The sequence below is a fragment of the Chenopodium album genome, chromosome 5 (genome assembly GCF_948465745.1).
Source record: "Chenopodium album chromosome 5, dcCheAlbu1.1, whole genome shotgun sequence".
Lineage (NCBI taxonomy): Eukaryota > Viridiplantae > Streptophyta > Magnoliopsida > Caryophyllales > Amaranthaceae > Chenopodium > Chenopodium album.
This window is the reverse complement of record NC_137838.1, coordinates 70263503-70289920: the sequence shown is the minus strand read 5'-3', so window position 1 is coordinate 70289920 and position 26418 is coordinate 70263503. Positions and strand designations below refer to the sequence as shown.

Here is a 26418-nt window from a genome sequence, read left to right as displayed (position 1 = left end):
TCGTGGATTATAATCTACGTGGCATTTTAGATATATTAAATCTAATTCGTTACCTTAATCTAGACGGCGATATAATTTTTTAATTCAAAAATAAAATATAAATCTTTTTTCTTATTGGTCGAAATAAGTATAATTCTTATGTGGTGCTCCGAATGCTCTCTAAAAATGCCTACTTTATTTATATATATTAGATTTTAAATATTTATCAAATGTTTTGAGGGCGTTTGTTGCAAGATCCTATGTAAAATTATAATTAAATGAATAGAATAATACGTTTCTTCATTCTATCTACTCCGTATTTAATTTATTATAGCTTTCCATCAAAACCTCTAAAAACATTAAATTGGCTTGTGAATCGTATGACTTTGACTTAATTCTCTTTATCTTTGGGGGGGGGGTCTATGAAAGAACTAGAGAGTGAGGGATAACTCAAGTGATTAGAGTTTCTCTCCCGATTTCAGGAGTTCGTGGGATCGATTCCCCTTGTGGCTTTTTAAACATAAAAAAAATCTATGAAAGAACTAACTCTCATTTAGCTTAACTATCGGTAATATGTTGTCAAATAATGTGTTGCCAAATAAAGCCAAAATAAACGGAAAACTACTAGTGCATAGGCGGTATTGATTTGTTCATTCATAGGATGACAATGTTTGTAAATAAATTGAAGTATTTGCTGTGCCCATGTACAGCTGGCAGTGTATTTGGGTAAAAAGTACTCTGTATTACGGTGGAAGCAAAAAAATAATGAAAATTAGATAATACACCCGGGTCATCCAGGTAAACAAAAAAAGCGGAAAGAACATATAGTATTTATTAAAGAATATTCCTATGTTTAACAAAGAACATACCTTTAATATGTTCTTTGAGTGTGATCAGTGTGTTTTTTGAGTAGAATTATATGTTCTTTACATTATAACTTATGTTATTTAACATATGTTGATAAACATATATGTTTTTTTGGGTTTAATAATACAAAGTATGTTCTTTGAATTTGGCGTGTATGTTCTTTAAGGTCGTAGTGACGCCTAAATTCTATTTTTATTATCATATGTCATATTTAAATTACTTTTATCGTATGTTCTTTGAGTTTGATTAGTGTGTTATTTACGTATTAACTATATGTACTTTACAATATAAATTATGTTCTTTTAACATATGTTATTTTGAAATTTGATATTGAAATCTTAAATTATTTTTAATTGAAAATAATATTAGAGTAAAAAAAACTAAATTATTATGGGAAGTTGAATTTTTTATGGAGAGATAGAAAACTATTTTTTGGGGAAATGATATTTTTGGTAAGGATTTTTTAAGAGGTGATCAACATTGGCATGACTCGCATTCCGACCCGATTCGGCCCGAAATAGGGTGGGTTTGGGCAAACCTAAAAATGTATTTTTATTTAAAACTCGAACCGGGCTCGAAAAAAGCCCGAAAACCCGCTACTTTTCTACGGGTTTGGGCACGAGAAATCATGATATGGCCCGGCCCTACTCGATTTTTTATCACCTCTAAATTTTTTCCGTTAATAATGTGTAATATTTCAGAAAATTTTATTAAGTTTTTATCTCGTTCTTTTTATTATATCTGTATGTTCTTTGGTAATGCATGTTTTTGTCAAATATATGTATGTTCTTTATGAAACACATGATGTTCTTTCCGCATTTTTTTATTTATTCGGGTGTACGATGAGCACTGTACTCCCGTGTGTATAGACTACAGATTAAAAAATAATGGGGTTAGTTTGGAGAAAGCGGGTAAGTAAAATGGTACATTGATATCCATATTGGTACATGGTTACAGTGATACTTTTTTTGTACTATACATGTATATTACTCCCTCCGTCCCCGAAAGAACGATCCATTTGGCCTAATATTAGTCCCAAAAAAAATGATCCATTTGTTTTTCCCGACATCTATTAAAATCACTAAATTACTAATATATCCTCAAATATTTTTGTCATATAGCTCCTTTTCCCTATTTTACCCTTGTATTCTCTTTGTGTCATCTCCTCTCTAAATTTCTAAACTTTTTTTTCTCTCTCTTGCCACCATTAATTTTTCTTGTGTTTTTCCATACATTTGAACTTACAAATTATTGATGACTTGTGTTTTCCCATACATTTGTACTTGCAAATTAAGTTTCTTAATACCCGCAAAATCAATCCAAATGGCTCGTTCTTTCGGGGACGGAGGGAGTATATCGTTATATTATAGATTATCTTAGTAGTACTATTATATCTCATAGTCGTACAATATTTGATGTACAATTTACATATTTATTTGTACCATTTGAAAAATATTTATACCACTACAACATTGAATGGTACTATTTACCCATATGATGGTACGTATAACTCAAAAATGAAACGAGGCAAACAAAAGTCGGCTCGCCTCCATTTAACCCAACCATGCAAATTTACGCCTTTGCCCTTTTATTTACAAACCATGTAAATACCGCCAATGCGCCCAAGGGCGGAGCCAAGGAGGGGGGCTGGTGGAGGCCCGGCCCCGTGGCCCAATTATTGCTAGCTCTTAATTTTCAAAAGCTGACCCACTTAATATTAGTAGAGATAATAAATTGTCACAATTATATTACCATACATGTTATTGCTCAATGGTAGAGTCATTATAATTGCATTAGAGTTAGAGTGTAGTTAGATCCCTGATACAAACTCTATCCTTTCATTAATTTTTGTAAATCTTACCTATTTCTTTTAATCCAATATAGTCATGTAAGACGTTGTTAGAATTGTCTTAATATTTACTTTTAAAAAATCAATTTTTTTAATATAATATATTAATATATAAGTAAGGTAACATATTAACGCCAACGGTATATATATAAGATACATTATTGACAATCATGAAATTCCTAAAGTAATTTTTTTATTATAAAAATTTAAATTTATATATTAGTAAAAAAATTATAGTCAAAGCTAATTTATAATAGTCTTAAAGTTATCGTGCTGTGAAAAAAAATGTAGGAGATACAATACGACTATTGTACTATTTTGTTTAATATAAACCTCGGCCCCCCTAATTCTTAACTACTGACTTCGCCCCTAAATACGCCTAGTATCACTCAAAGTAAACGAGTGTCAGATAAGTTCATGTGTGTTTAGCCAAATCATAGAGTACTACCCTCCTTCATGTAGCATCCAAACATCCATGCAAATCTGCAATGCATGACTGGGTCTGGGCCTCACCCGTCACGGGAGAGTGCAAGTCCACCACTTTTACAAGACCAAGGAGGTTCCACCTCAAAACCATATGGCAATGAGGGGAGTAACCCCTTAGCCTTATATTGTGTGGTAACTCTTGAATTCTTTCAATGTGCGATTTCATTACCACTACACTCCCCCTTTTAGTGTTTAGTGTGGGACAAGAAGAATGTTCACATGTGGGTTGTTCATGTGCTCAACACTCCCCCTCACATGTGAGCTGTCCATAGTGTTTTGGCCCATTATACCTTAGCCATTAAGGCCCCAATCGTGAGATCGTGGGTTTGGCTCTGATACCATGTTAAATACGGGTCTGGGCCGCACCCGTCATGGGAGAGTGCAAGTCCACCACTTTTACAAGACCAAGGAGGTTCCACCTCAAAACCATATGGCAATGAGGGGAGTAGCCCCTTAGCCTTATATTGTGTGGTAACTCTTGAATTCTTTCAATGTGGGATTTCATTACCACTACACTCCCCCTTTTAGTGTTTAGTGTGGGACAAGAAGAATGCTCACATGTGGGTTGTTCATGTGCTCAACACTCCCCCTCACATGTGAGCTGTCCATAGTGTTTTGACCCAGTATACCTTAGCCATTAAGGCCCCAATCGTGAGATCATGGGCCTGACTCTGATACCATGTTAAATACGGGTCTGGGCCGCACCCGTCACGGGAGAGTGCAAGTCCACTACTTTTACAAGACCAAGGAGGTTCCACCTCAAAGCCATATGGCAATGAGGGAAGTATGTAGCCCCTCTGCCTTATATTGTGGTGGTAACTCTTGAATTCTTTCAATGTGGGATTTCATTACCACTACACTCCCCCTTTTAGTGTTTAGTGTTTTTAGTGTGGGACAAGAAGAATGCTCACATGAGGATTGTTCATAGGCTCAACAAGGACATCTCTCACCATCATAGCCACCAACAATTTTGGGGAAGTACATCTTAATTTAGGTTGTAACTGCAATGCACATTTTTGTACCAAATTACCATAATCAAATATTTTGATACCAAATAACATTCTAATTTTTTTTTCTTTTTTGGACACTATCTTTTTGGGTACCAAACATGTGATTTTGTGATTATTTGGTACTATAAATCTATCATAGCTAGACGTTGGGACCTAACAATTTCTTGTCTTGTACAGTTATACCCATTTCAACCAGTAATACAACACAATTACACAGATATTTTTTTTCCTCTTAAAATATCATATAATTTCATGAATAATTACTGTATAATTTTGAACTATCCTTAACTCTTATAAAAACCCCTTAATTAAACTTCTTCATACCCAAGCATCTTCTAGCTTAGCTTTCTTCTCTTAAACAAACAAGTTAATTTTTTTCAAGGCAACAAAATGCCGAGTAGCCGCGACCAAATGTCGCTCATCTCTATTTCTCTCCTCATCCTTCTCCTCTCCTCCACACTCTCAGCCGAAAAATGTCATCCCGACGACAAGAAAGCCCTCTTTAACATCAAAAAAGCGTTCAACAATGCCTACATTTTCGCCTCATGGACTCACAACACAGACTGTTGTGAGTGGTACATGGTCAAATGTGACGAAGTCACTCACCGCATCTACTCCCTTATCGTCGATAAAGACGATAAGGTTTCGGGTCCTATCCCTGATGCGGTGGGTGACCTCCCTTACCTTATAGACCTCACATTTCTTAGACTACCTAAGTTAACCGGTCCAATCCCACACGCGATCTCTAAGCTTAAAAACCTTGAGTCCTTATGGCTTAGCCACAACAACCTCACCGGTCCAATCCCCGACTTTATTAGTCACCTCACTAAGTTAACCTACATTAACCTCTCCGTTAACAAACTCACCGGTCCAATCCCGCCTTCATTATCATCCCTACACAAACTCGGCGCCCTCTTTTTAGAGCGTAACCTACTCAAAGGACCCATCCCCGAGAGCTTCGGAGAGTTTAAGAATAACCCTGATTTTTACCTTAAGTTAGCCAAGAACCAACTTTCGGGACCAATCCCGAAATCTCTTGGCGCGGTTAATTTTACGAATTTAGATCTTTCGAGAAACATGTTGACGGGTGATGCTTCAGTGTTTTTTGGAAAGAACAAGGGATTACAATGGATTGACATTTCGAGGAATAAATTTTCATTTGATCTTACAAAAGTTGGGTTGCCTAAAACCTTGAATAACCTTTTATTGAGTCATAACCAGATTTATGGAAGTCTTCCACCCGCATTAGCAAAATTGCCAATGTTGCAGCAGTTCGATGTGAGTTACAATCGGTTGTGTGGTAAGATTCCAACCGGAGGCGAGTTGAATCGGTTTGACAAGTATTCTTATGTTCATAACAAGTGTTTGTGCGGCTCTCCCTTGCCTCCTTGCAAGTAAATTAAATCATCGGAATATTAAATTTAGTTGTCACATTGCTGGTTTGAATTACGTTATTAATGTAATGGAAGAAGTAGCTATAAAATGTCGCGAATAACAGAGTTATAACTAGTCCAATGGATATATAGTTATAGCTTGGGAGCCCAAGAAAAGCGCCATATCTATAACTAATAGTTGGGCTCTTTGGTTTTCCTGGTTGGAGTTTTGAGTGTAATGTCAATTTGGAATTTGTTGTTCATTTCTTAGTAAAGTTTGTCGTTTTATAATTAAAAAGCAGCCAAATATGGTAGTCGAGTATAACCAGCCCAATCAGCGCAACTCGAAACAGGGCCTCATAAACATGGGCCTCCATTTATTGATTTGTTTTTTTTTTTTTAATAATCCATTTATTGATTTGTTTATTATACTTGGGAGTTTTTTTTTTTTTTTTTTTTTTTTTTTTTTTTTTGTCCTCATTAATATCTAGAGGTGTCTTTAAAATTATATATATAAATATGTATTTGTTTACTAGCTTGCTCAATTGGTTTAAAAAATATATTAATATGTAAAAGTGTCAATTTGGATGTTTGGGTAAGATTTGGTAAAGTCGAGTCAAATTTCACACTTTAGTCATGCTAAATTATTATGTACATGCGAATTGAAATCTAAATTGAATATTTTTCGGGTTAATTTCTAATCGGATTTATCGATTGAGGTTTGACACCTCTAGACTTATATCATGTCTCATGAATGGACTTATTTTACTTTACTTTTGAGGAATTTCATTATTACAATTTGACTAAACAAAAGTTAGAACAACTTACTTTAAAACTCTATAATTTTTAGATTTAACGTTTAAAGTAAAAATAGGGCCTCATTTTATATAGGCGAACATGGCCTATATTTATCGTGAAGGACTTGTTAACAATAATGTCTGACGTAGAAGCTAAAGACAAAGGGTGTACATAGTGAAGCATTATTTATCATGAGATTAAGTTCATTACATATTTCAAAATCAATTGATAATTGACTTAATGTACGAAAATGGTCGGGTCGGATAATTTTTAACCCCATTTATGCAAGTAGGCGGGGAACAATGATTAGTTTGATTCATCGTATCGCCTTCTATCTCAATTATGAAGGAATGTCATAATACGGAGTACTATACATGGAGTGATGAAAACAATAATCGAAACTTTAATCTCAATGTTGGGATCAATTACATGAATCAAAAATTTATCTCCTCTAATCTTCAATCCCAATCCTCTCCTTCTATTTCATTCTATATATACAATAATGAGAATATGAGATGCTCTTACAAACCCAACATCTTCTTGCTCTTCATTCTTAACTCATTTAATTAATAATCCAAGTCATTTTTGGTCTTATATCCACTAATATTACAATGTAGATAGGTGCCATCCCATTTAACTTAATTTAATTAATCAAAACATTTTTACATGTGATTGTAAATTGATTAAAAAATGAGAAATTCCTTGTTTCGTATATTGAAAACGAAATTTGTTTCTTATGAGCGCATTTTCGTGAATAAATGTACAACTTTTTTAGTATGCTTAGATTATTGATTATTGTGTGACCTAGGCAATGTCCCACGCTATTACTTTGAACATCTAGATAGTAAAGTTCCTTTTTTGTTTTTTTTTTGTTTGTTTGTTTGTTTGTTTTTTTTTTTACAATCTTTCTGTAAAAGTTTTCCATCAAACCTCTAAATATATGAACTTGGCTTATAAATTGTATGATTTTGAGTTAAATTGCACTTTATCTCTTCGGGTTTTTTATGGTCTATGAAAGAACCATATATACTCATAGTCACGTATATATGTTATGATTCGATCAAGTACCTTTAGCTAATTAATAATAACTATCAATCAATCATCGGTAATATGTTATACTACGTATAATAATATGTTGAGACAAACCAATTAAACAACTAACTGTTTTTTTTTTTTTTTTTTGGGTTTTGTCACGTGACAAATAAACTTTTATGATAAGGCTGTCTCAATATAGGAGGGTACTCTAGGACAATAACAATAAGCGATTTGTCTAAGATTTATCTTACTCCATATATTTTTAGAGTTTTGTAAATGCAATAAGTTTGATATTGGTACCATTTGTTTTACATGTTGACAAGTGGAGTTTGCTTGGCTCACCCTTTTTTTTTTAAAAAAAAAATATATGAATTTAATGAGTTGTATTAAGTCCCATACTTAAACCTTTGAACAAGTTTATCATTTTATTTTTATTTATTTTTTAAATAAATGAACATGTTTATCGATTGTTGATAATAGGATTGTTGGATGAAGAGTTTGTACGATGATATGACAAGTAAACAAACCCTTAAGAGGTTCGTTTGATTGCTATTTCCCTTGTCATTTTAAGGTGTCTAAAATGTATATATTGTGTAGTGCCCTTCCCGCTATGTACCCATCAAGTCATCAACGCATCAATGCAATGCAAGATGACTCTCAACATCACAGCCACCTAAATTTACTAGTCTTGTACTACCCATTTTCCCCGGTAATGTGACACTAGTGCTCAAATAATTTCATAAAATACAACTGTTATTTTACATTAACCATAAACTCTATAAAAACCCCCATAATTAACCTTCCTAGCCAAACACCATTTCAACGCTTAGCATTCTTCTCTTAAACAAACAAAAAAAATTCAAGGCAACAAAAATATGCCTAGTAGCCGTAATCAAATGTCGTTCATCTCCATTACTATCTTCCTCCTCCTCTCCTCGACATTATCAGCCGAAAAATGTCACCCCGACGACAAGAAAACCCTCTTTAAGATCAAAAAAGCCTTCAACAATGCCTACATTTTCACCTCATGGACTAACGACACAGACTGTTGTCAATGGTACATGGTCAAATGTGACAGAGTCACTCACCGCATCTACTCCCTTATCGTCGATAAACACGATAAGGTTTCGGGTCCTATCCCTGATGCGGTGGGTGACCTCCCTTACTTAGAGATCCTCAGATTCATTAGACTCCCTAATGTAATCGGTCCAATCCCACACTCGATTTCTAAGCTTAAAAACCTTACTAACTTATGGCTTAGCCACAACAACCTCACCGGTCCAATCCCTGACTTTTTTAGTCAACTTCCTAAGTTAACCTGGATCGACCTCTCCGTTAACAAACTCACCGGTCCAATCCCGCCTTCGTTATCATCCCTACACAAACTCAACCTACTCATTTTAGAGCGTAACCAGCTCCAAGGACCCATCCCCGAGAGCTTCGGAGAGTTTAAGAATATCCCTAATTTTCACCTTAGGTTAGCCAAGAACCAACTTTCGGGACCAATCCCGAGATCTCTAGGAGCGATTAGCTTCATGGGTATAGATCTTTCGAGAAACATGTTTACGGGTGATGCTTCAGTGATTTTTGGGAAGAACAAGGAGGGATTACTATGGATTGATATTTCAAGGAATAAGTTTTCTTTTGATTTTACAAAAGTAAGGTTTCCTAAGAGCTTGAGTAACCTTTTAATGAGTCATAATCAAATATATGGAAGTCTTCCACCTGCATTAGGAAAGTTGCCAATGTTGCAGTTCTTTAATGTGAGTTACAATCGGTTGTGTGGTAACATTCCAACCGGAGGCCAGTTGCAACAGTTTGACCAGTACTCTTATGCTCATAACAAGTGTTTGTGCGGCTCTCCCTTGCCTCCTTGCAAGTGAAATACCGACATTTTAAATTTAGTTGTCTGATGGTTTGAATAACGTTGTTAATGTAATAGAGTGAGTAAATGTCTCGAATAATCGAGCTATACCTAGTCCAATGGCTATATATAGTTATAGTTTAGTGGCCGAATTTGGAATTTGTTGTTCATTTTTTAACAACTTTGTCGTACTAAATGTTGTTACATACTCCCTAGTCCGAACTCTATATAAAATTGTGAACAGCTTTCATCCTTTGAAATAAGTAAAGTACTTGTAGTTTTTAGTAGGGTAGGATGAGCAAGGTGGTGGGCCTGGTGGCTGTTCGATCTTGATGAAAAACATAGTGAAGGTTGGAGTTTGGTTATTATGAATTCACCTTAAAATCCGTTACTACAAAATCCAAACAAGCTTGAAGCTTCCCATACCTCTTAGGCAATACTCTTTCATATCTATACATATCGATCTTTAAATTATTTTTGTTGAAGATAAATTATTTTTATTAAATAAAAATTGGAAAAATTGCTCCCATTAATCTGAACTTTGCCTCATCCGCCGAAATTAATCCCAACTTTCGTTTATTATATATTGCACCGAACTTTAGGGGGTATTAATTTCTATTGCACCCAAATGACTTGAAACCGGTTGAAGAGGTAAATTTTGCTGACTTGTGATTAATTGCACACGTGTCGCAACCAGATTGGTTCAAAAGTAAAAAAAAAAAAAAAAAAAAAAAAACTTAAAAATTAATTAAAAAAAAAAAACAAAACCACCCTGTTTCCCCCGGAGCACCGGCCATCCCCGTTTGCCCCCGAGCACCGGCTACCAAAGCAACAGCCGGAAATCAGAGGGGAAGGGCGAAAATCGGAGGGTAAAGCTCCAGAATGGTCGACGAGAAGAAGCCGATCGAGGTCGGAAATCGAAGAGGAAGGGGGTGGATGGAAACGAAGGGGAAGAAGGCGGAATCGGAGGGAGGAAGGGAGGGAAGAGGGCGAATCAGAGGGAGGAAGGGAAGAAGGGGACGAATCGGAGGGGGCGGAAACGACCACCCTCCTGCAGGAAACGGAAGTTGCTGGGGAGGGGTTTTCGAGGGGGAGGAGGGGTTTTCGAGGGTGGCTGGCTGCTGGGGAGGGGTTTTCGGGGGTGGGGAAAGGGAAGGGGTGGCTGGGCGGCGGTTTCCGGCGGCGGGGGAGGGGTTTTCGGGGGTGGGCGCGACTTTCCGGCGGGGTTGGGGGTGGTGATGTAGTGTTTTCCGGGATAGGGGTGGGGGGTTGGGTTTGGCAGGTTTTTTTTTTTTTTTTTTTTTTTAAATTTTTGTTTTTTTTTTCTTTTTAAAATTTTTTTTTTGACCTATCACGTGTTGACACGTGTCTAGGTAACCTACTACATCAGGTTGGATGACCTGTTGGGTGTAATAGAAATTAATACCCCCTAAAGTTCGGTGCAATAGATAATAAACAAAAGTTGAGATTAATTTCGGCGGACGAGGCAAAGTTCAGATTAATGGGAGCAATTTTTCCATAAAAATAAACTATATTTACTGAAATTAATTAAATCGGTTGACTTAAATTCAATTGTCATTACTAATTAAAACTTAATTATACTGATTTTTTTAGTTGACACGAATTGATTTTAGCCTTATTAATCTACTTCTCTTTAACCTGGTTTGTGATTTATTCATTTATGAAAAATATAGTCATGTGAGATTTAATTAAATACATCACGGTATACATTTTCAAAATATCATATTTTTATAATTTTTACTTATCGGTAATAAAAAATATTAATGATTGAATTTGTGCAATAACAAACGTAACTAATAAAGAAAACGTGTTAACGAAAAACAAATAGAGGAAAAATATATGCCGAAAACACTAAACCTTTTTTTATAGATAATGACTGAACTGAACTTAACTTATTTTTACATAATATTATTTGTTTAAGGTGAACTAAAAACATTTATAAGAGTTGCTTAAGGTTGGAATTCTTGTATGTTTTATACTACTCTTAGGGCCAGTTCATATTTACTAAGCTGAGCTGATTAGAGCTGAACTGAATTGAGATGAAATGAATATTTTATGAAAGAAAGAAATTAAAAGTTGAACTAAATTGAATTGATTGGAACTGAACTGAAGTAAACTAAATTGAAATTAAGCTGAAGTTAAATCAAACTTTGAGATCTACTAATAATTTTTCAATTTGCAATCTTAAACCTTATCCATTTTTTTTCCGTCAGTGGACCAAGGTGATACGAGTACGTATTAGACAACACTTACACACTTTTGTTGATGCCGCCATGCGGGACCACTGCGTGTGTTTGTTGACTAGGAATAATTGAATAGGATAATTATCAATGTATTTTAAATTTATACTCCCTCCGCAAACAGTTACCTGCACCATTTGTACTTTTTACATACTCCTAGGCAAAATTTTTAGGGAAGTTTAATTACATTTTTGTGGGTTTAATTAACTTCTAAAATGAAGGGAAAGAAGAGAGAGAAAGTGGTCCAACTTGAGTACATTTACATGTGGGTACTTTTGAGTGGGAAAAAGGAGAGAGAAGGTGGTCCCTCCTTTTGTGATTTGGCTGGAAATCTGTCATCAAAAGAAGAGGAAATGTACTTTTCTCTCTAATTTTTTGGTGTGAAATTTTTAAAATGTCAGATTTCCACCAAAAATTTCAAAATTTAACAAAATTTCAAACAACATTCAAATTTCAGCTTCATTTTAAACATTAAAGTGCCACATATAAAAGGGCACCAAGCATTCACTTAGTATTTAATACAACGGCTATTTCACCAAATGCCACTGAACAATTTAAAAATTCACCAAATGTCATCGGACTTTTCAAAATTCACCAAATTAAATGCCACCGAGTTTTAAAAAAATTCACAAAGTGCCATTATTGTCTAATGGAGTTAGCTCCGTTAAAAACTAGGGCTTAATCATGACACATGTGGACACGTGTCAGTCAGCTATTGGTTTAAAAAAAGTAAATAAAATTATAAAAAAACTCTAAATCTTAACCCAAACCAGCCCCCACTACCATAACCACCACCCAAAGCCAACTGACAGCCCAAAGCCAATCGCGGAATCCCCTGACCTCCCGTCGGAATCCGCCGAAACCCCCTAACCTCCCTCTTGAACCTATTGACCCCACCAAAACCACTGACTCCACTTAATCCCCCTTTCCTCCTCCCAATAAACCACCCCAGCCACCGCAAGTCCGTAACCGTCTCACGAAATGCCCAGTTGCCCACAATTCCGCCTGCCCGACGACTCTAGAACCTTGCCGACGACCTACCGAACTTTGCCTACCCGACACCCCCGCCGTGATCCCCACCCTAGCCCCCGCAACCACCTCACGCACCAACACGACGCATCACCATAGCCACCGAAATCCACCATGGAAACCCAAAATTAAACCCGACTATGGAAACCATTCACCCTCAAACGGCCGAAATCGACCATGGAAATCCAGAATGGTCGATTTCTATGGCCGATTTCGTCGTTTCAAGGGTGGAGGATATGAGTGGTTTTGCGTGGTGGTCATGCTGTTGTTAAAGCTCATGCTTGTTGTTGGTTTTTGGGGTCAGGGCAGTTTGTGTGGGTGGTTTTGGGGGTCGGCGGTGGGTTAGGTGGTGTGTTGAAGGGTCGACCGGCCAATATTTGGTGGTTAATATGGTGGTCGGCCGTTTTCCGGCGAGATAAGGGGAGGAACTAGGGTTTGGCGGTGGTGGGGGTGGTTGGGAAAATTTTGGGGTTTTTATTTTTAATTTTTTGTTTTTATTTTTAATTTTTATGAATTAATATAAATGGACCAACTATATCATGACATGTGTCATGATTAACCCCTAATGACTAACGGAGTTAACGGCCGTTGGTCATTAATGGCACTCGGTGAATTTTTATAAAACTGGGTGGCATTTGGTGAATTCTGAAAAGTCCGATGGCATTTGGTGAATTTTTAAAGTGCTCAGTGGCATTTGGTGAAATAGCCGTTAATACAATCCAAAAGCCACCATGGCTTAGAAATTTCAGAATTCAGATTCTTCAAAAACAAACCCCGGCCCTATTACATAAAAGTTTAATTAGTCCAAAATATTTACTGTCTAAACTAAGATTAGTTCTAAACTAAGGGCAGCATTAGGGTTCTGCTTCTTTGAGCTCTTCACAAAAACTTCAGCCACAAAAAACTTCATCACCTTCCTTCTTAATTTGAAAAAATAGGAAAAAAAAGGATCACCCAAATGGAAGAATATTTTGATCAGGAATTTTTTGATATTGAGCAACTATTAAATGAGGGACCATATCAGTACAACAGTGCTGATGAAAGCATGGAAGAAGACAAAGATGGGGAAATCAGTGAAGCATATGGGGACAACATTAAAGATGAAGAACAAATACAACCACAACCAACAAGCAGAAAGCAACTCAAGGCAAATGGTTGATGACTTTTTACTCAACATGCATGAGGGGGAACTCACAAGGGGATTTCTATCACAAATGACAAGAAAGTATGGGATTCACAGAAGCACATCACTAAGGGTCTGGAATTTTGTTAAGAAAAGTATAGCACAAGAGAATGTCATTGATGTCAGAAGCAAAAAACTTGGAAAAACAGGTCCAAACCTAGGGGCATATCAGATGAGTTCTTGCAGTCTGTGCCATTATACAAAAGCACAACAGAGAGGAGTTATGCAGCTGCTCTGAAAATCTCACATGGATTTCTCCATAATCTAAAGAAAAATGGCAGATTAAGAACACATACACACTACTAAAATTCGGTGACTTTACGACGTTTTATTGCGACTGTTATAAAAATGATCGCAATTCTTATTAATTACGACCGTTAAAAAGACTGTCGTAAAATTCTATAATTGCGATCGTTTTTTTAATTTTTTGCGTCCGTTGTGCCGGTCGTTGAAATTATGTGATTAATTTTTTTAAAAAATAATTACGACCGGTCTGACTGTCGTAGATCCGGTCGTAATTTTTTTAAAAGAAATTTAAAATATAATTTTGTGGTCGTATTTTCATTTGCAAGGGGAAGGGGAAAGAAGAAACAAAGAACGGGAAAGAAGGAAACAACGAAGAGAAGAAGGACCACCGTCGTGATAGAACCGCTACTCCACCCGTTCTACCCTCCGACGAGCATTCTCTGGCCGGCGACGCTGCACTCGGTAGGTTATCTTAATTTTCTCTTCTTTTTTTTTTAATTTCGTTACTTTGTTCCGTAACCCTAACAATGGGTCTCAAATCAACCCCTAAGCAGGACCACCGTCGCTGGCTTCCCCTCCTGCCCGTCCCTCCTTGCTTTCCGACGCCGGTATTCAGGTAAGTCGATGCATGTTTTTTATTTTATTAATTTTGGCGAAAACCCTAAATTTGGGTCACAAATGAACCTCTTCGTAGGGCTACCATCGCCGCCTCGCCGGGTTCCTCTTTTCTCCGTCCCTCCTCCGTTTTCCGTCGAGTGAAGTCAGGTAAATCGCTGTAATTTTTTTTTTTCAAAATTAGGTTGCGTTCGTTAATAAGGAATTCATTTCTTGAATTGAAAAATGTGAATTTCTGGAATTCACTTTGCTCTGCTTGATAATTGTTTAATTTAGTAAAGAAAGAGTTATCTATGTTCATTTTTGTTTTGGTGCTTGATATTAAAAGAATTAATGTTTCTAACCCTAGTATAGCTAATTGTTTTTAGCAAATTTGTGAGTATTATCTCTCAATGTATGATGGTATAAGTGTTGGGTATAAATGGATTTGAGATGATATGGGAGTAAGGTTGGTTTTAGAAGCTACAGGAATCTGTGCCAAATGTTGTGGGCATAATTTGTCACAATGTTGAAGTGGACTCAGGTTGTCTTTGCTCGTCAATTGCAAAGACTTCCTTGTACCTTCCTTAGTTTACATACGCCTTTCTTGCTAAAACTCTTTTTAGAGTTTGCCCAAGTGAATTTGAGACCTTGTGTAAAATATGATTTATGTCACCCATTCTACTAGACTGAAATTTTCATCTTTCTTTTTGATAGTTGTTGGCCTATTGGGGTGTTGTGAACTTTGGATTAGTAGTACTAGAAATCTAAGTGATGAAATTTGTAGAGTAGATTGCAGAGAGGAACACTATTAACTGGACATACTATCATAGAAGCATTGGACCTTGGGGCATCACCTATATGTTAATCTCAGTGAAGTTTACAGCATTTTTGAGATTAAGTTTGGATGTAATGAAATTTTTCTGTCTTGAATCGATTAAATAACCATTTAATAGTGTTTTGTGTCTTAGTAACTGATATGTCCATTTTATATAGTAATTTACCCCCGTCCCTTGGTCATAATTAGTAGTGTTTTTGGCTCTTTCGAGCCACTTTTATTGCTAATTGGTGTTTTCTAGTGTTTTCGTAGTCTTTGTTGAGTTTTGTAGGGAATTGCACCATTGGAGCATTTTCTCGGGTTTTTCATGGAGCGACTACGGGAATTAGAAGAGCACGACCATCTTTGAAGCCCTAGGCCGGTTAGAGTCATCGAGCCGGTGATTAAGGGCTCGGTAATCGGGATACCGAGGTATTTGGACCGAGTATTCAAGACCCGAAGAGGAAATCCGGATTGGGCCGAGGAATCAAGCCCAATCGAAGTCCAAGCTTCGAAGAGAAGCAAGGGCCCGATCGGGCAAGCTAGCACGATCAAGCGCGACATGCATTTGGTGCGGTGTGTGGCCTAAGGCGCGCCCGATCGTGCGAGCATCTAGCTCGATCGGGCGACGCTGCTTAGAAGAAGCGCAAGGAAAAAGGCGCGCCCGATCGGGTGCGTGTTTTTCTCAGACCTGATTAGTTTAGTTTTAATTTTTGTTTTGAGGAATGTTTAAGTACGAATTATGTATGTAATTTTGGATTACCTTCTTTTTTAGATTTTCTCTCTCTACTTAGGATATTTCTCTCTCTTAATTTCTCTCTCAACTCTTGTTCTTAATTACTTCCATTAATTCAGATTTCCTTTGGTAACAATTTCTTCTCCTTTAATTTCAGCTATTTCATTTACTTCTTTGATTATGCTTTGTTTTATTTATTTGATTAGTTTAGTTATGACTATGTCTGAGTAGTTTCATTCTAGGGTTTATGGGGATCCATAATTAATATGAAGGGATAATTTGTTATTATTGTTTATTGATATTGCATGATAATTTCTTATTGAATTGTTTTAATTCTTTGCAATTAGATTATGAATCGAGTAGATGTAATTTGATTGTGAATGTTTAGCAATATTGAATTGATGAATCGAGCAGATTTTAATTTAATATTAAAGGTTATTATTAATAGGAACTTAGATCTAGTAAATTGCGAGAGCCTGTTAGATCTATGTTGATTAATAAAATTGCGAGAGCCTGTTAATCATGTTATTTGTGCAATGTTAATTATTAATTATTATGTTTTATCCCGGATTATTAATTATTGGTGAACCTGTGACCCTAGACCTTCTTATTATTGTTTTTCTCCTTAAACTTATTCTTCGTAGTATAGAATTTATTCCCAAAAATATTGGTTACTTAGATAATTTAGATTATAATAATTAATTAGGAGTAAAAATACTTGTTTCCCTTTGGAGTCCGACCCTACTTCCCTATCTACTTTAGTTAGAGGACTTAGGTATTTATTTTTGATTAGGGGATACGAATATACCCTGTCAGTAACCAACCAAAGAAATGTCTATCTTTAATTTTAGATTGAGCTTTACAAATCTTGCTGGAACTTGAAATTTTATGGTTGGTTGAGTATTTGGTCTTTCATATTTTCGAGTTTTTCTAGTTTTTTGCTCTGTTTCATTGATCTATTCACTAGTATAAAATATCAAAAAGGCACCCCCTAATTGGCACCGGTTCAGTCCAAACCGGTGCCAAAAATGGCCTATAAAATTGGTGGGAAGCTAAACTAGAGTAAAAGGCACCGGTTCACTTCAAACCGGTGCCAAAATAATAAAGGCCACCGGTTTGAACCGGTGCCTTTGTGAACCGGACCTTAAATTATTAAAAAAAAAAAAAGCGGCCGCCTCCTCCTCTCATTTTATAACCCTAATTAAAACACTGATCTCCTTATCTCTCCTCTCACTCCGCCTCTTTACTCCCTTCTCTCTCCTCTGCTCTCCCTTAAACTCTTCTCTATCTCTCCTCTGCTCTCCCTTAAACTCTTCTCTTTCTCTTCGAACACCACCGCAACAACACCCCCTCTATCTCTCCTCTGCTCTCCCTTAATCTCTTCTCTTTCTCTTCGAACACCACCTCAACATCAACAACAACACCACCTCAACATCAACATCAACAACAACACCACCGCAACAACAACAACATGCAACAACAACGCCGCAACAACAACAACGCCGCAACAACAACAACATGTAACAACAACGCCGCAACAACAACAACGCCGCAACAACAACAACATGCATTTTCTGGGTTTTTGAACTGATTTTGTTTTTTTTTTTCTTTTTTTTTTCCGTTTTTCTGGGTTTTTTTTTGGATTTTTGAACTGATTTTTTTTTTTGTTTTCGATTTTCTGGGTTTTAATTTTTATATTTTTTCCGATTCATTTTCTTTTTTGAACTAATTTTCATTTTCATTTTCTTTTTTGAACTGATTTTCATTTTCATTTTCTGGGTTTTTTTGTCGATTTTTTATTTTATTTTCTGGCTTTGAATTGATGTTCTGGGTTTTAATTGATTTTGGGTTTTATTTTCTGGGTTGTAATTGATGTTCAGGGTTTTTGAACTGATTTTAATTTCTTTTTTTTTCCCGTTTTCTGGGTTTTTTTTTGGATTTTTGAACTGATTTTTTTTTTTTTCGATTTTCTGGGTTTTTGAATTAATTCATGTTAATCGATTCATTTTGGTTGTTTTAATTGTTGCAGGTATATGGATTTAGTTCTTAACTTGAAGAATTAAATTGAAGAATCAACATGCAAGTATATTGATCTTAAATCGAAGAATCAACTGATTTTCTTTTTTTTTTTTTTGATTTATATTGTAATTTTTTTTTATATGTTGTAATTTTTTTATTTTGATTTAGCTGTTGTAATTTATTTTGAACAGATTTGATTATATTAATATTTTGGCACTTTTGGTTATTATTAAGATTTGATTGTACTGTAATTTTTTTTGATTATATATATATTAATATTATAATGAATAGATTTGATTATATTAATATTAATACAGATTTAATTTTAAGTAAAAAAAAAAAAAAAAATTAATATGTTGGCACTTTTGGCACTGGTTAACCGGTGCCAAAAACTGTTAAATAATTTTTTTTTGTACTTTTTGGCACCGGTTAACCGGTGCCAATTTCAAGTTTTGGCACCGGTTTGAACCGGTGCCTTTTAAAACCCCTTTTTGGCACCCCTCACATAGGCACCGGTTCAAACCGGTGCCTTAGGCCGGGTTTGAACCGGTGCCAAATTCGTTTTTTCACGTAGTGATTTGTGCGTTGAGTTGACTTAGTTTCTTAAAAAAAGTACAAGTACAGACCTAAGCTAATGATGCAACCTAACGACTCTTGAGTTTTTCAATACAAAGTTCTCCCTAAGAACATGGCTCATGTTAGTACATTTCTGATTTTGGTGGATCAAATGTTCACTTGTGAGGTAGCTATCTAGGTTACTAGCAAAGAGGTAAGTAAAGAGGCGAAGGAGAGAAAATATGACAGGAACAAATAAAATTCATTTGATACTCCAAATGGAACAAAAATTAGCCAGATACTTTGTTAGCTTTGAGATTTACTGTTGAATTTGTACATGATTTTGTCTAATATGCAAGATTCATAATGACTAGTTAAGAATTAGACATGGTAAATGTGCATTCCAAATAAACTACCTTATCGTAAATGTGTATTAATACATGGGTTTATCTCATTCTAATTACTTCAATATCAGGCTACATAGTTGAATTTTTTCTTTAAACAATAGAAATATCTTTTTTGGCTAATTTTGGGTTAAATATGGGAAAATTTCAGTCTTGAACTTTTGATTAAAGCTATGTTCTCAGTCTTGAACTTTTGGTTGATTTTTTTTTTAAATTTTGTTATTTTGTCTGAAATAGGTAATTGTGGGTCGCAAATTAACCCCCTTTGCAGCTCCACCGTCGCCGGATTCCTCTTGTGCTCGTCCCTCCTTCTTTTTCTGTCTTTTTCCGTCGCTGCCACCGGGTAAGGCGTGTGTAGTTATTTATTTTTTAATTTTAAAGTTTTTTTTATAAATACCCTGCCTAAAAGTGTAACACCACCATATACCAGGACCACCTTCGTCGCCGCCTCTGCTTTTCCGGTCAACTCCTCCAGTGTGTGTTTTCTTCCCTTCTTATTTAACTACTTCTTTTACTTGTGCAATATGATTCATATTTATGTTAGTTTTTTATGGAGTTGTGATCTATATTTCAAAAAAAACATCCTTATTAGATGCATTTTGATTTCAGTTTATTATCATTGCTTTACTTTGTGAATGTGCTACTTGTTTAAGCGGGTTTTCCTAGTTATTCTTAAATGCTCAGTTTAGTATTAGCAAGAGGTTTGCTATTAATAGCTTGGTTCATTGTTGGATTTTTTACGCTTTATTGTGCGTACGCTTGAACTTGATGAATGTGTTTTGATTGGAATAGAAATTTATTTTTCTTTATGTCCAATGTAGGAATATTGGTTGGTATGAACTCATGTGTTGGATAATATTCGTTTTCGTTTTAATAAAAAATGATTCTTATAGAATTACCATGGCTTTATTAGAAATATGTATGTTTAAGGGGTTATGATTATCTTTTGAATATTAATTTGTATTATGGTTCTATAATATATTTTGTAAATTTTTTTTTTTTTCATTTAATTTTTTTCATGAAGGGTTACATGTAGTTTTTTTTTTTTTTTTTTTTTTTTTTTTTTTTTTTTAATATTTTATATTTTGATTTTTGTTATCAAACTCCCATTGTTGTTAATTATACAAATCATAATGCTTCTTTGATTTATTAATGTTACATCAATTTACTTTGAAATTGGAAGAATATAATTTATTAGTGTAAGTTATAAATAATTTAATCAATATTGTAAATTATATATAATAAGTATTTTAGAAAACATGTTGTAAAAATTATAAATATTTATCAAGTAATTTGGTAAAAAGTTAACCCTTGCATGGATCGGAATAAATACTATTTTTTATAGTTAATGGTCAACATTGATTGTGAGAACAACATTAACTTTGATGAGTAAAAAGTTAGAAGCATGTGACATAACATATGTTTAAATCTCTTAATAAAGAATGTGAAATCAGCTTTCCCGTTCAAGTGATGATAAGGACCTTTGGATATCATTTCGATTCTAATTGTATCGTATGCCATTATTGTAATGAATACAAGTTCAGTGTGAATGATTAATGTGATTTGTTTTTCATAGTGTTGTAGAATTTGTCACCATGAAAAGGAAAGAGCGTTGGTGGATGTACGATAGATACGATGGCCGTAATGCCCGTAGACTTAGGCAAGAGTTTGTGGATGGTGTTGAAAAAATCATACGGTTTTGCGAAGCTCATCCTGGGAACCCGGGCATAGATGAAGTAAGATACCCTTGTCTGTTATGTAAGAATAGATGTCTCCATGATGCCAACACAGTAAAACTCCATTTGTACAAAAAGGAGTTTATACTTGGTTACTATGAATGGGTTTCTCATGGTGAAGGGTTCCCTACATCAAGTGTAGAGCAACCAAATACTTACCGTGAAATGGTTCTCGATGCTCTTGAGAGTAATCATGAACCATCGGGTGACGATAGTACTAGTGGTTCAGATGAAGAGCCAAATTCTCAAGCAAAAGCATTTCAAGAGCTTTTAATGGCTGCCGAGCAACCACTGTACGAAGGTAGCTCCATGTCTGTGCTACAAATGGCATCTCGAATTGTATCTTTGAAGTCGGAATACAATTTTCCCCATAGGTGCGTTGATGAGTTTGCTTCATTACTAAACGAAGTGATTCCCGACAATAATAAGATGGTGAAAACATTCTATGATACAAAGAAGATTCTTAACAGACTTGAGCTTCCGCACGAGAAGATTCATGCATGCCCAATGGGTTGCATGTTATTTTGGAAAGCTGATGCTGAGTTGGATAAGTGTAGAGTGTGCAAAAGGGACAGATACAAGAGGACTTTAAAGGGGTCATTGGCTCCAATAAAAGAACTCATCTATTTTCCCATCACTCCAAGGCTACAACGGTTGTTTGCAAAAAAGAACGTTGCGGAGGAAATGACCTGGCATTCCAAAAATCCAAGAGTCCAAGGCATAATGGCACATCCTAGTGATAGTGAAGCTTGGAAGCACTTGGATAGATCCTTCCCCGATTTCGCATCTGAACCTAGAAATGTGAGACTTGGTATGTCTACCGATGGGTTTGCTCCTAATGGCAAGTTTGGGGGTCAATATTCATGTTGGCCAGTCATTTTGACCCCTTATAACTTGCCTCCATCGATGTGCATGAAAAAACCATTTAAGTTCCTTTCTTTGCTCGTTCCTGGTTCTAAAAATCCGAAGGAGAACTTGGATGTGTATATGCAACCGTTAGTTGAAGAATTATTGAAACAACCGTGGGATGTTGGTGCAACACCTTACGACATCTCGCAAAGAAAAAACTTCAATTTGCATGCAACAATCTTGTGGACTATAAGTGATTTCCTAGCCTATGGTATGCTTTCTGGTTGGGAAACAACTGGTAAAAAGCATGTCCATATTGCTTGGACAAATCAAAAGCTTTTTGGCTTGAACATGGTGGTAAAATGTCTTAGTTTGATTGTCACCGCCAATTTCTTCCTCCTGAACATCCTTTTCGAAACAACAAAATTGCTTTTTGTAAGAATAAGGTTGAAAAGGGGACACCGCCTCACATAATGTCCGGCGACGAGCTATGAAAACAAGTTCAACAATTTGCTAAGGAAACAGATGGACCAGAAGTACTGGCAAGCTTGAAAAAGAAGAAACTAGGGTGGTTTAAACAAAACATTCTTTGGGAGCTACCGTACTGGAAGACTCTTCTCCTCTGCCACAACCTCGATGTCATGCATATTGAAAATAATTTCTTTGACCAACTAATTCACACAGTGATGGATGTGAAAAAAATACTTCAGACACAGTTGCATCTAGAAATGACATTGCCAAATATTGCAAACGACCACAACTACATGTGACAGAGGATGCGAGAGGGAAAGACACTTTGCCGAAAGCCCCATTCTCACTCGACAAGGCTTAAAAGAAAGTGTTATGGGAGTGGGTAAGGAACTTTAAATTTCCCGATGGTTATGCTTCTAATTTGAGTATATGTGTAGATTTACAATCATGTAAGCTTCATGGTTTAAAGAGCCACGACTGTCATGTCTTCATGGAGAGATTATTGCCAGTTGCTTTGAAAGAATTGCTCCCGGTCCATGTTTGGAAAGCTATTACTAAGATTAGTCTTTTCTTCTATGATCTTTGTTGTCCCACCATCAAATTGAGTGATATGGAAAGATTGGAACACAACATTGCAGAAATTCTTTGTAAGCTCGAGAAGATATTTCCACCAGCGTTCTTCAACTCTATGGAACACTTACCATTTCACTTGCCTTATGAAGCTAGGTTATGTGGTCCTGTCCAATATCGTTGGATGTATCCGTTTGAAAGGTTTTAGCTCCTACAAACTCATAGCTGCCATTTTCGTTTATACACCTATAGTTGTTTGCATAACATATAACTTATTCAATATTTTTTATTGTAGGTTCCTTAATAATTTGAAACGTAAAATTGGCAAAAAGGCTCGTGTGGAAGGTTCAATCAGCAATGCATATATAACAGAAGAGATAGGGTAATTTTTCTCTAACTACTTCCAACAAGGAGTGGATACCAAAACACGTGAGTTAGGTCGTAATGTTCATGATGATGTTGAAAGCACGTTGGATGATAGTGTTCTAGAACTGTTTAGGGTTGATCATGGACATTCTTCTATTGGTGGAGCGCGTCGCTTTTTGGATGAGAAAGAACTACAACGTGCTCATTTATAAGTTTTGGGAAATATCGGAATTCTGGAACCATATGAGAGGTATTAAATTTGTCTATTATTACACTCACTAAGATTTCATTGAATTTTGCATCGTATCCAATGTCGACCACCATCATTATTACTCTTTCTCTGGTTATTTGGAAGGGGGTTTGAGGACCACATTGTTCAAATGCAACCCACTATTCGCAAAGAAGATGTGTGGATTAAACATGAAGCTGAATTCCTTGAGTGGTTTAGGTTGAAAGTGAGTGTGTTACGCATTTGACATCAACACATTTTCTTACTTTTTTGCTATAACTTCACGACATATATCAATTTAATATAATTATGCCATATGAGCAGGTGATTCATGACAAGCCAAATGATGAAATATTGTTTTCTTTGGCTATGGGCCTATCTAAGCGAGTGCGTACTTGGAGCCAATTCTATGTGAACGGATACAAATTCCAAACTTATGGCCATGGAAAACATAAGTCAACCATGAATTATGGAGTAAGTGTATCCAATGAATATGGTGGATATTATTTTGGTTTTCTAGAGGATATCATCGAGTTGGAGTTCACTGGTGACCTACAGACTTATAAGACTGTTCTTTTCAAGTGCAGTTGGATGGATTCCACTAGGGGTATGAACACTGATCAATACAAGCTTGTAGAAGTCAATCATACCAAAAAAATACCCTAATTACGATCCATTTGTGCTTTCTTACCAAGCCAACCAAGTCTACCATGCACCTTACCCAAGTCTGAAAAGAGACAAGGCTCAATAGTGGGAAGTGTTCAAGACAAAGGAGAGGTATGTTTTTGATGCACTAGTTGACGAAGACTTTCTACAAGAAACCAGTGCTGACATTCCAACTCTTTGTGCTCCGGATGACATTCCGGACTATGAAGGTGATGAAGATGGATTTGGAGATTCGGGTACTGAAAATGAAGTGCTGCCCGATGCCCCTCCAGATGAGTCCAGTTTCAAATCTACTGATAATGAGGACGAGGATGAGGATGACGGATTTTGGGATGACGATACCGATGATGATCTTAGTGCTGATGGGGAGGGTGATTCAACTGAGATTTAGGAGATTGATTGTAACCTTGTTTTAACTTTTTAATTATGTAATCTTAATGGATTTCAATTTATTTTAAAAGACCATCCTAGTTTTAATTTGATATAATTATGTATTGATATGTCCAATTTATATAGTGTTTTACCCCCGTCCCGTGGTCATAATTAGTAGTGTTTTTGGCTCTTTAGAGCCACTTTTATTACTAATTTGTGTTTTCTAGTGTTTTTGTAGCTTTGCTTGAGTTTTGTAGGAAATTGCACATTTAGAGCGTTTTCCAGGTTTTTCACGAAGCAACTACGAGCATTAGGAGGACACGACCGTCTTTGAAGCCCAGGACTGGTGAGAGTCGGTGATTAAGGGCTCGGTATGTGATACCGGGGCATATGGATCAAGTATTCAAGACCCGAAGAGGAAATCCGGATTAGGCCAAAGAATCGAGCCCAATCGAAGTCCAAGCCTCGAAGAAGAAGCCAGGCCCGATCAGGCAAGCTTGCGCTCGATCGGGCGGGGGCGCACAAAGAAGCAGCACCAAGAAGGTGCGCCTGATCGGGTGAGCGTAAGGTCGGTCGGGCGCGGCGCATCAGGATTGGCGAAGGAAAAAAGGCGGGCCCGATCGGGCGGCCCTTTGCCCGATCGGGCGCGTGTTTTTGGAAGACCTGATTGTCGAGATTTTTAGTTTTCAATTAGGAATTGTTTTAGGGATGTTTAAGTACGATTTTTGTACGAAATTTGGATTACCTTCTCTTTTAGATTTTCTCTCTCTACTTAGCTTTTAGATTAGTTTCTCTCTCTAATACTTTGTTCTTAACTCTATTCTTAATTCCAGATTTCTTGGTAACAATTTTTCTTCTCTTAATCTTAGTTAATTGTTTTATTCCTTTGATCATGTCTTGTTTTATTACTTTGATTTGTTTAGATTTAATTATGTGTGAGTAGTTCTATTTCTAGGGTTTAGGAATTACTTTTGATTAGGTGATACGACTTTAGCCTGTCAAAATTTGGCGCCGTTGCCGGGGAAACGGTTTTATTTTTATTTCTGATTATTTTTGTAGTCTAGGTTATTTCTTTTTGTCTCAGAGAACGTTAGTTCTTTGAGGCAAGTCTCATATTTGCTTTTAGTTTTTTGTTTATGCCCAGGTGTTCCAGATCAGGGTAAATCCCATTCGATCCTGAGATCGAACGATCCTTCCATAGACAGAAGAATTTCTACATGCAAATTCTGGCGGATTCTGGTGATAATAATAATCACCGAGATCCTCCAACTGATTCTAGCGATTCAGAGGTATCTTCAGATCCAAAATCAGAGATGACGGCTCCAAAGAAGCTTAGTGATTACTCACAACCAAAGCTTACAGATTTTCCACACCTGACTCCAACTCCAGCTCTTGATGGGGTACAGTTTGAGATTAAACCTCAATTTGTAACGATGATAGAAAGGAAGCAATTTAGTGGAGCTAAGGGTGAAGACCCAAATCTTCATATTGCAGACTACTGTCAGTACTATAATACCATCAGGCAAGCTGGGGTCACACAAGACCAAATCAGGGAGATTCTCTTTCCTTTTTCTTTAACCGGAAAAGCCAAATTATGGTTTAATGGATTAAATAGAACTGCACTTGATATAATTGACTGGGAAACTCTTGTTTTGAATTTTTATAACAAATATTATCCTGTAGAGAGAACAGCTTTACTACGGAGTGCAATTCAGAACTTTGCTCAAGAAGCCGATGAAACTTTGTATGAGGCTTGGGAGAGGTTCAAGGACCTACAAAGAGAATGCCTCCATCATAATTTGGCACAATGGTAGCTAATCCAAGCCTTTTACACTGGCATTGAAAATTCATCTAGAATAATCTTGGATTCTGCAGCTAGTGGGAGGTTTATGAACCTTAATGTTGATGATGCAGGTCAAGTTATCGAAGATATGGCGATACATAATTCCCAATATGGGAATCCTAGAGGCTTTGCTAACAAGGGGAAACATAGTGGTGACTCTGTATCCTTTTTGCAAGCTCAATTAACTTCTATCGGCCAGAAATTAGATAAT

At 36.2% G+C, this 26418-nt stretch overlaps 2 protein-coding genes, 1 non-coding gene and 1 pseudogene across 3 annotated transcripts; 3 read left to right on the top strand and 1 right to left on the bottom strand.

The window, feature by feature from the left end:
* The first annotated feature begins 4534 nt into the window (after positions 1-4534).
* On the top strand, positions 4535-5827 carry LOC145630954 (polygalacturonase inhibitor 1 pseudogene; annotated as a pseudogene).
* A 2264-nt stretch (positions 5828-8091) lies between these two features.
* LOC145630953 (polygalacturonase inhibitor 1-like) lies at positions 8092-9513 on the top strand. The gene has a single exon (XM_081683074.1). It carries the CDS (start codon positions 8273-8275, stop codon positions 9278-9280), a length of 1008 nt encoding a protein of 335 aa, XP_081539200.1. The 5' UTR covers positions 8092-8272; the 3' UTR covers positions 9281-9513.
* A 3996-nt stretch (positions 9514-13509) lies between these two features.
* LOC145633083 (uncharacterized) lies at positions 13510-24383 on the top strand. Its single transcript, XM_081685378.1, has 8 exons — positions 13510-13698; positions 14307-14442; positions 20690-21988; positions 22599-22932; positions 23027-23113; positions 23453-23552; positions 23651-23933; positions 24124-24383. The coding sequence occupies exons 1-8, from the start codon at positions 13510-13512 to the stop codon at positions 24381-24383; spliced, it is 2688 nt and encodes an 895-aa protein (XP_081541504.1).
* A 1671-nt stretch (positions 24384-26054) lies between these two features.
* Positions 26055-26165, bottom strand: LOC145633502 (small nucleolar RNA R71). Its single transcript, XR_014112825.1, has one exon. It is a non-coding gene; the product is annotated as a small nucleolar RNA R71 (small nucleolar RNA).
* Positions 26166-26418: the final 253 nt, after the last annotated feature.

Bases quoted from the DNA above. Each gene is read 5' to 3' on its own strand.
- LOC145630953 (XM_081683074.1), top strand. From the start codon at position 8,273: ATGCCTAGTAGCCGTAATCAAATGTCGTTCATCTCCATTACTATCTTC.
- LOC145633083 (XM_081685378.1), top strand. From the start codon at position 13,510: ATGGAAGAATATTTTGATCAGGAATTTTTTGATATTGAGCAACTATTA. The intron at 21,989-22,598 runs GTAAAAAGCATG...GTATATGTGTAG, and splicing joins TTCTGGTTGGGAAACAACTG to ATTTACAATCATGTAAGCTT. The intron at 23,114-23,452 runs GTAATTTTTCTC...GTTATTTGGAAG, and splicing joins TATATAACAGAAGAGATAGG to GGGGTTTGAGGACCACATTG.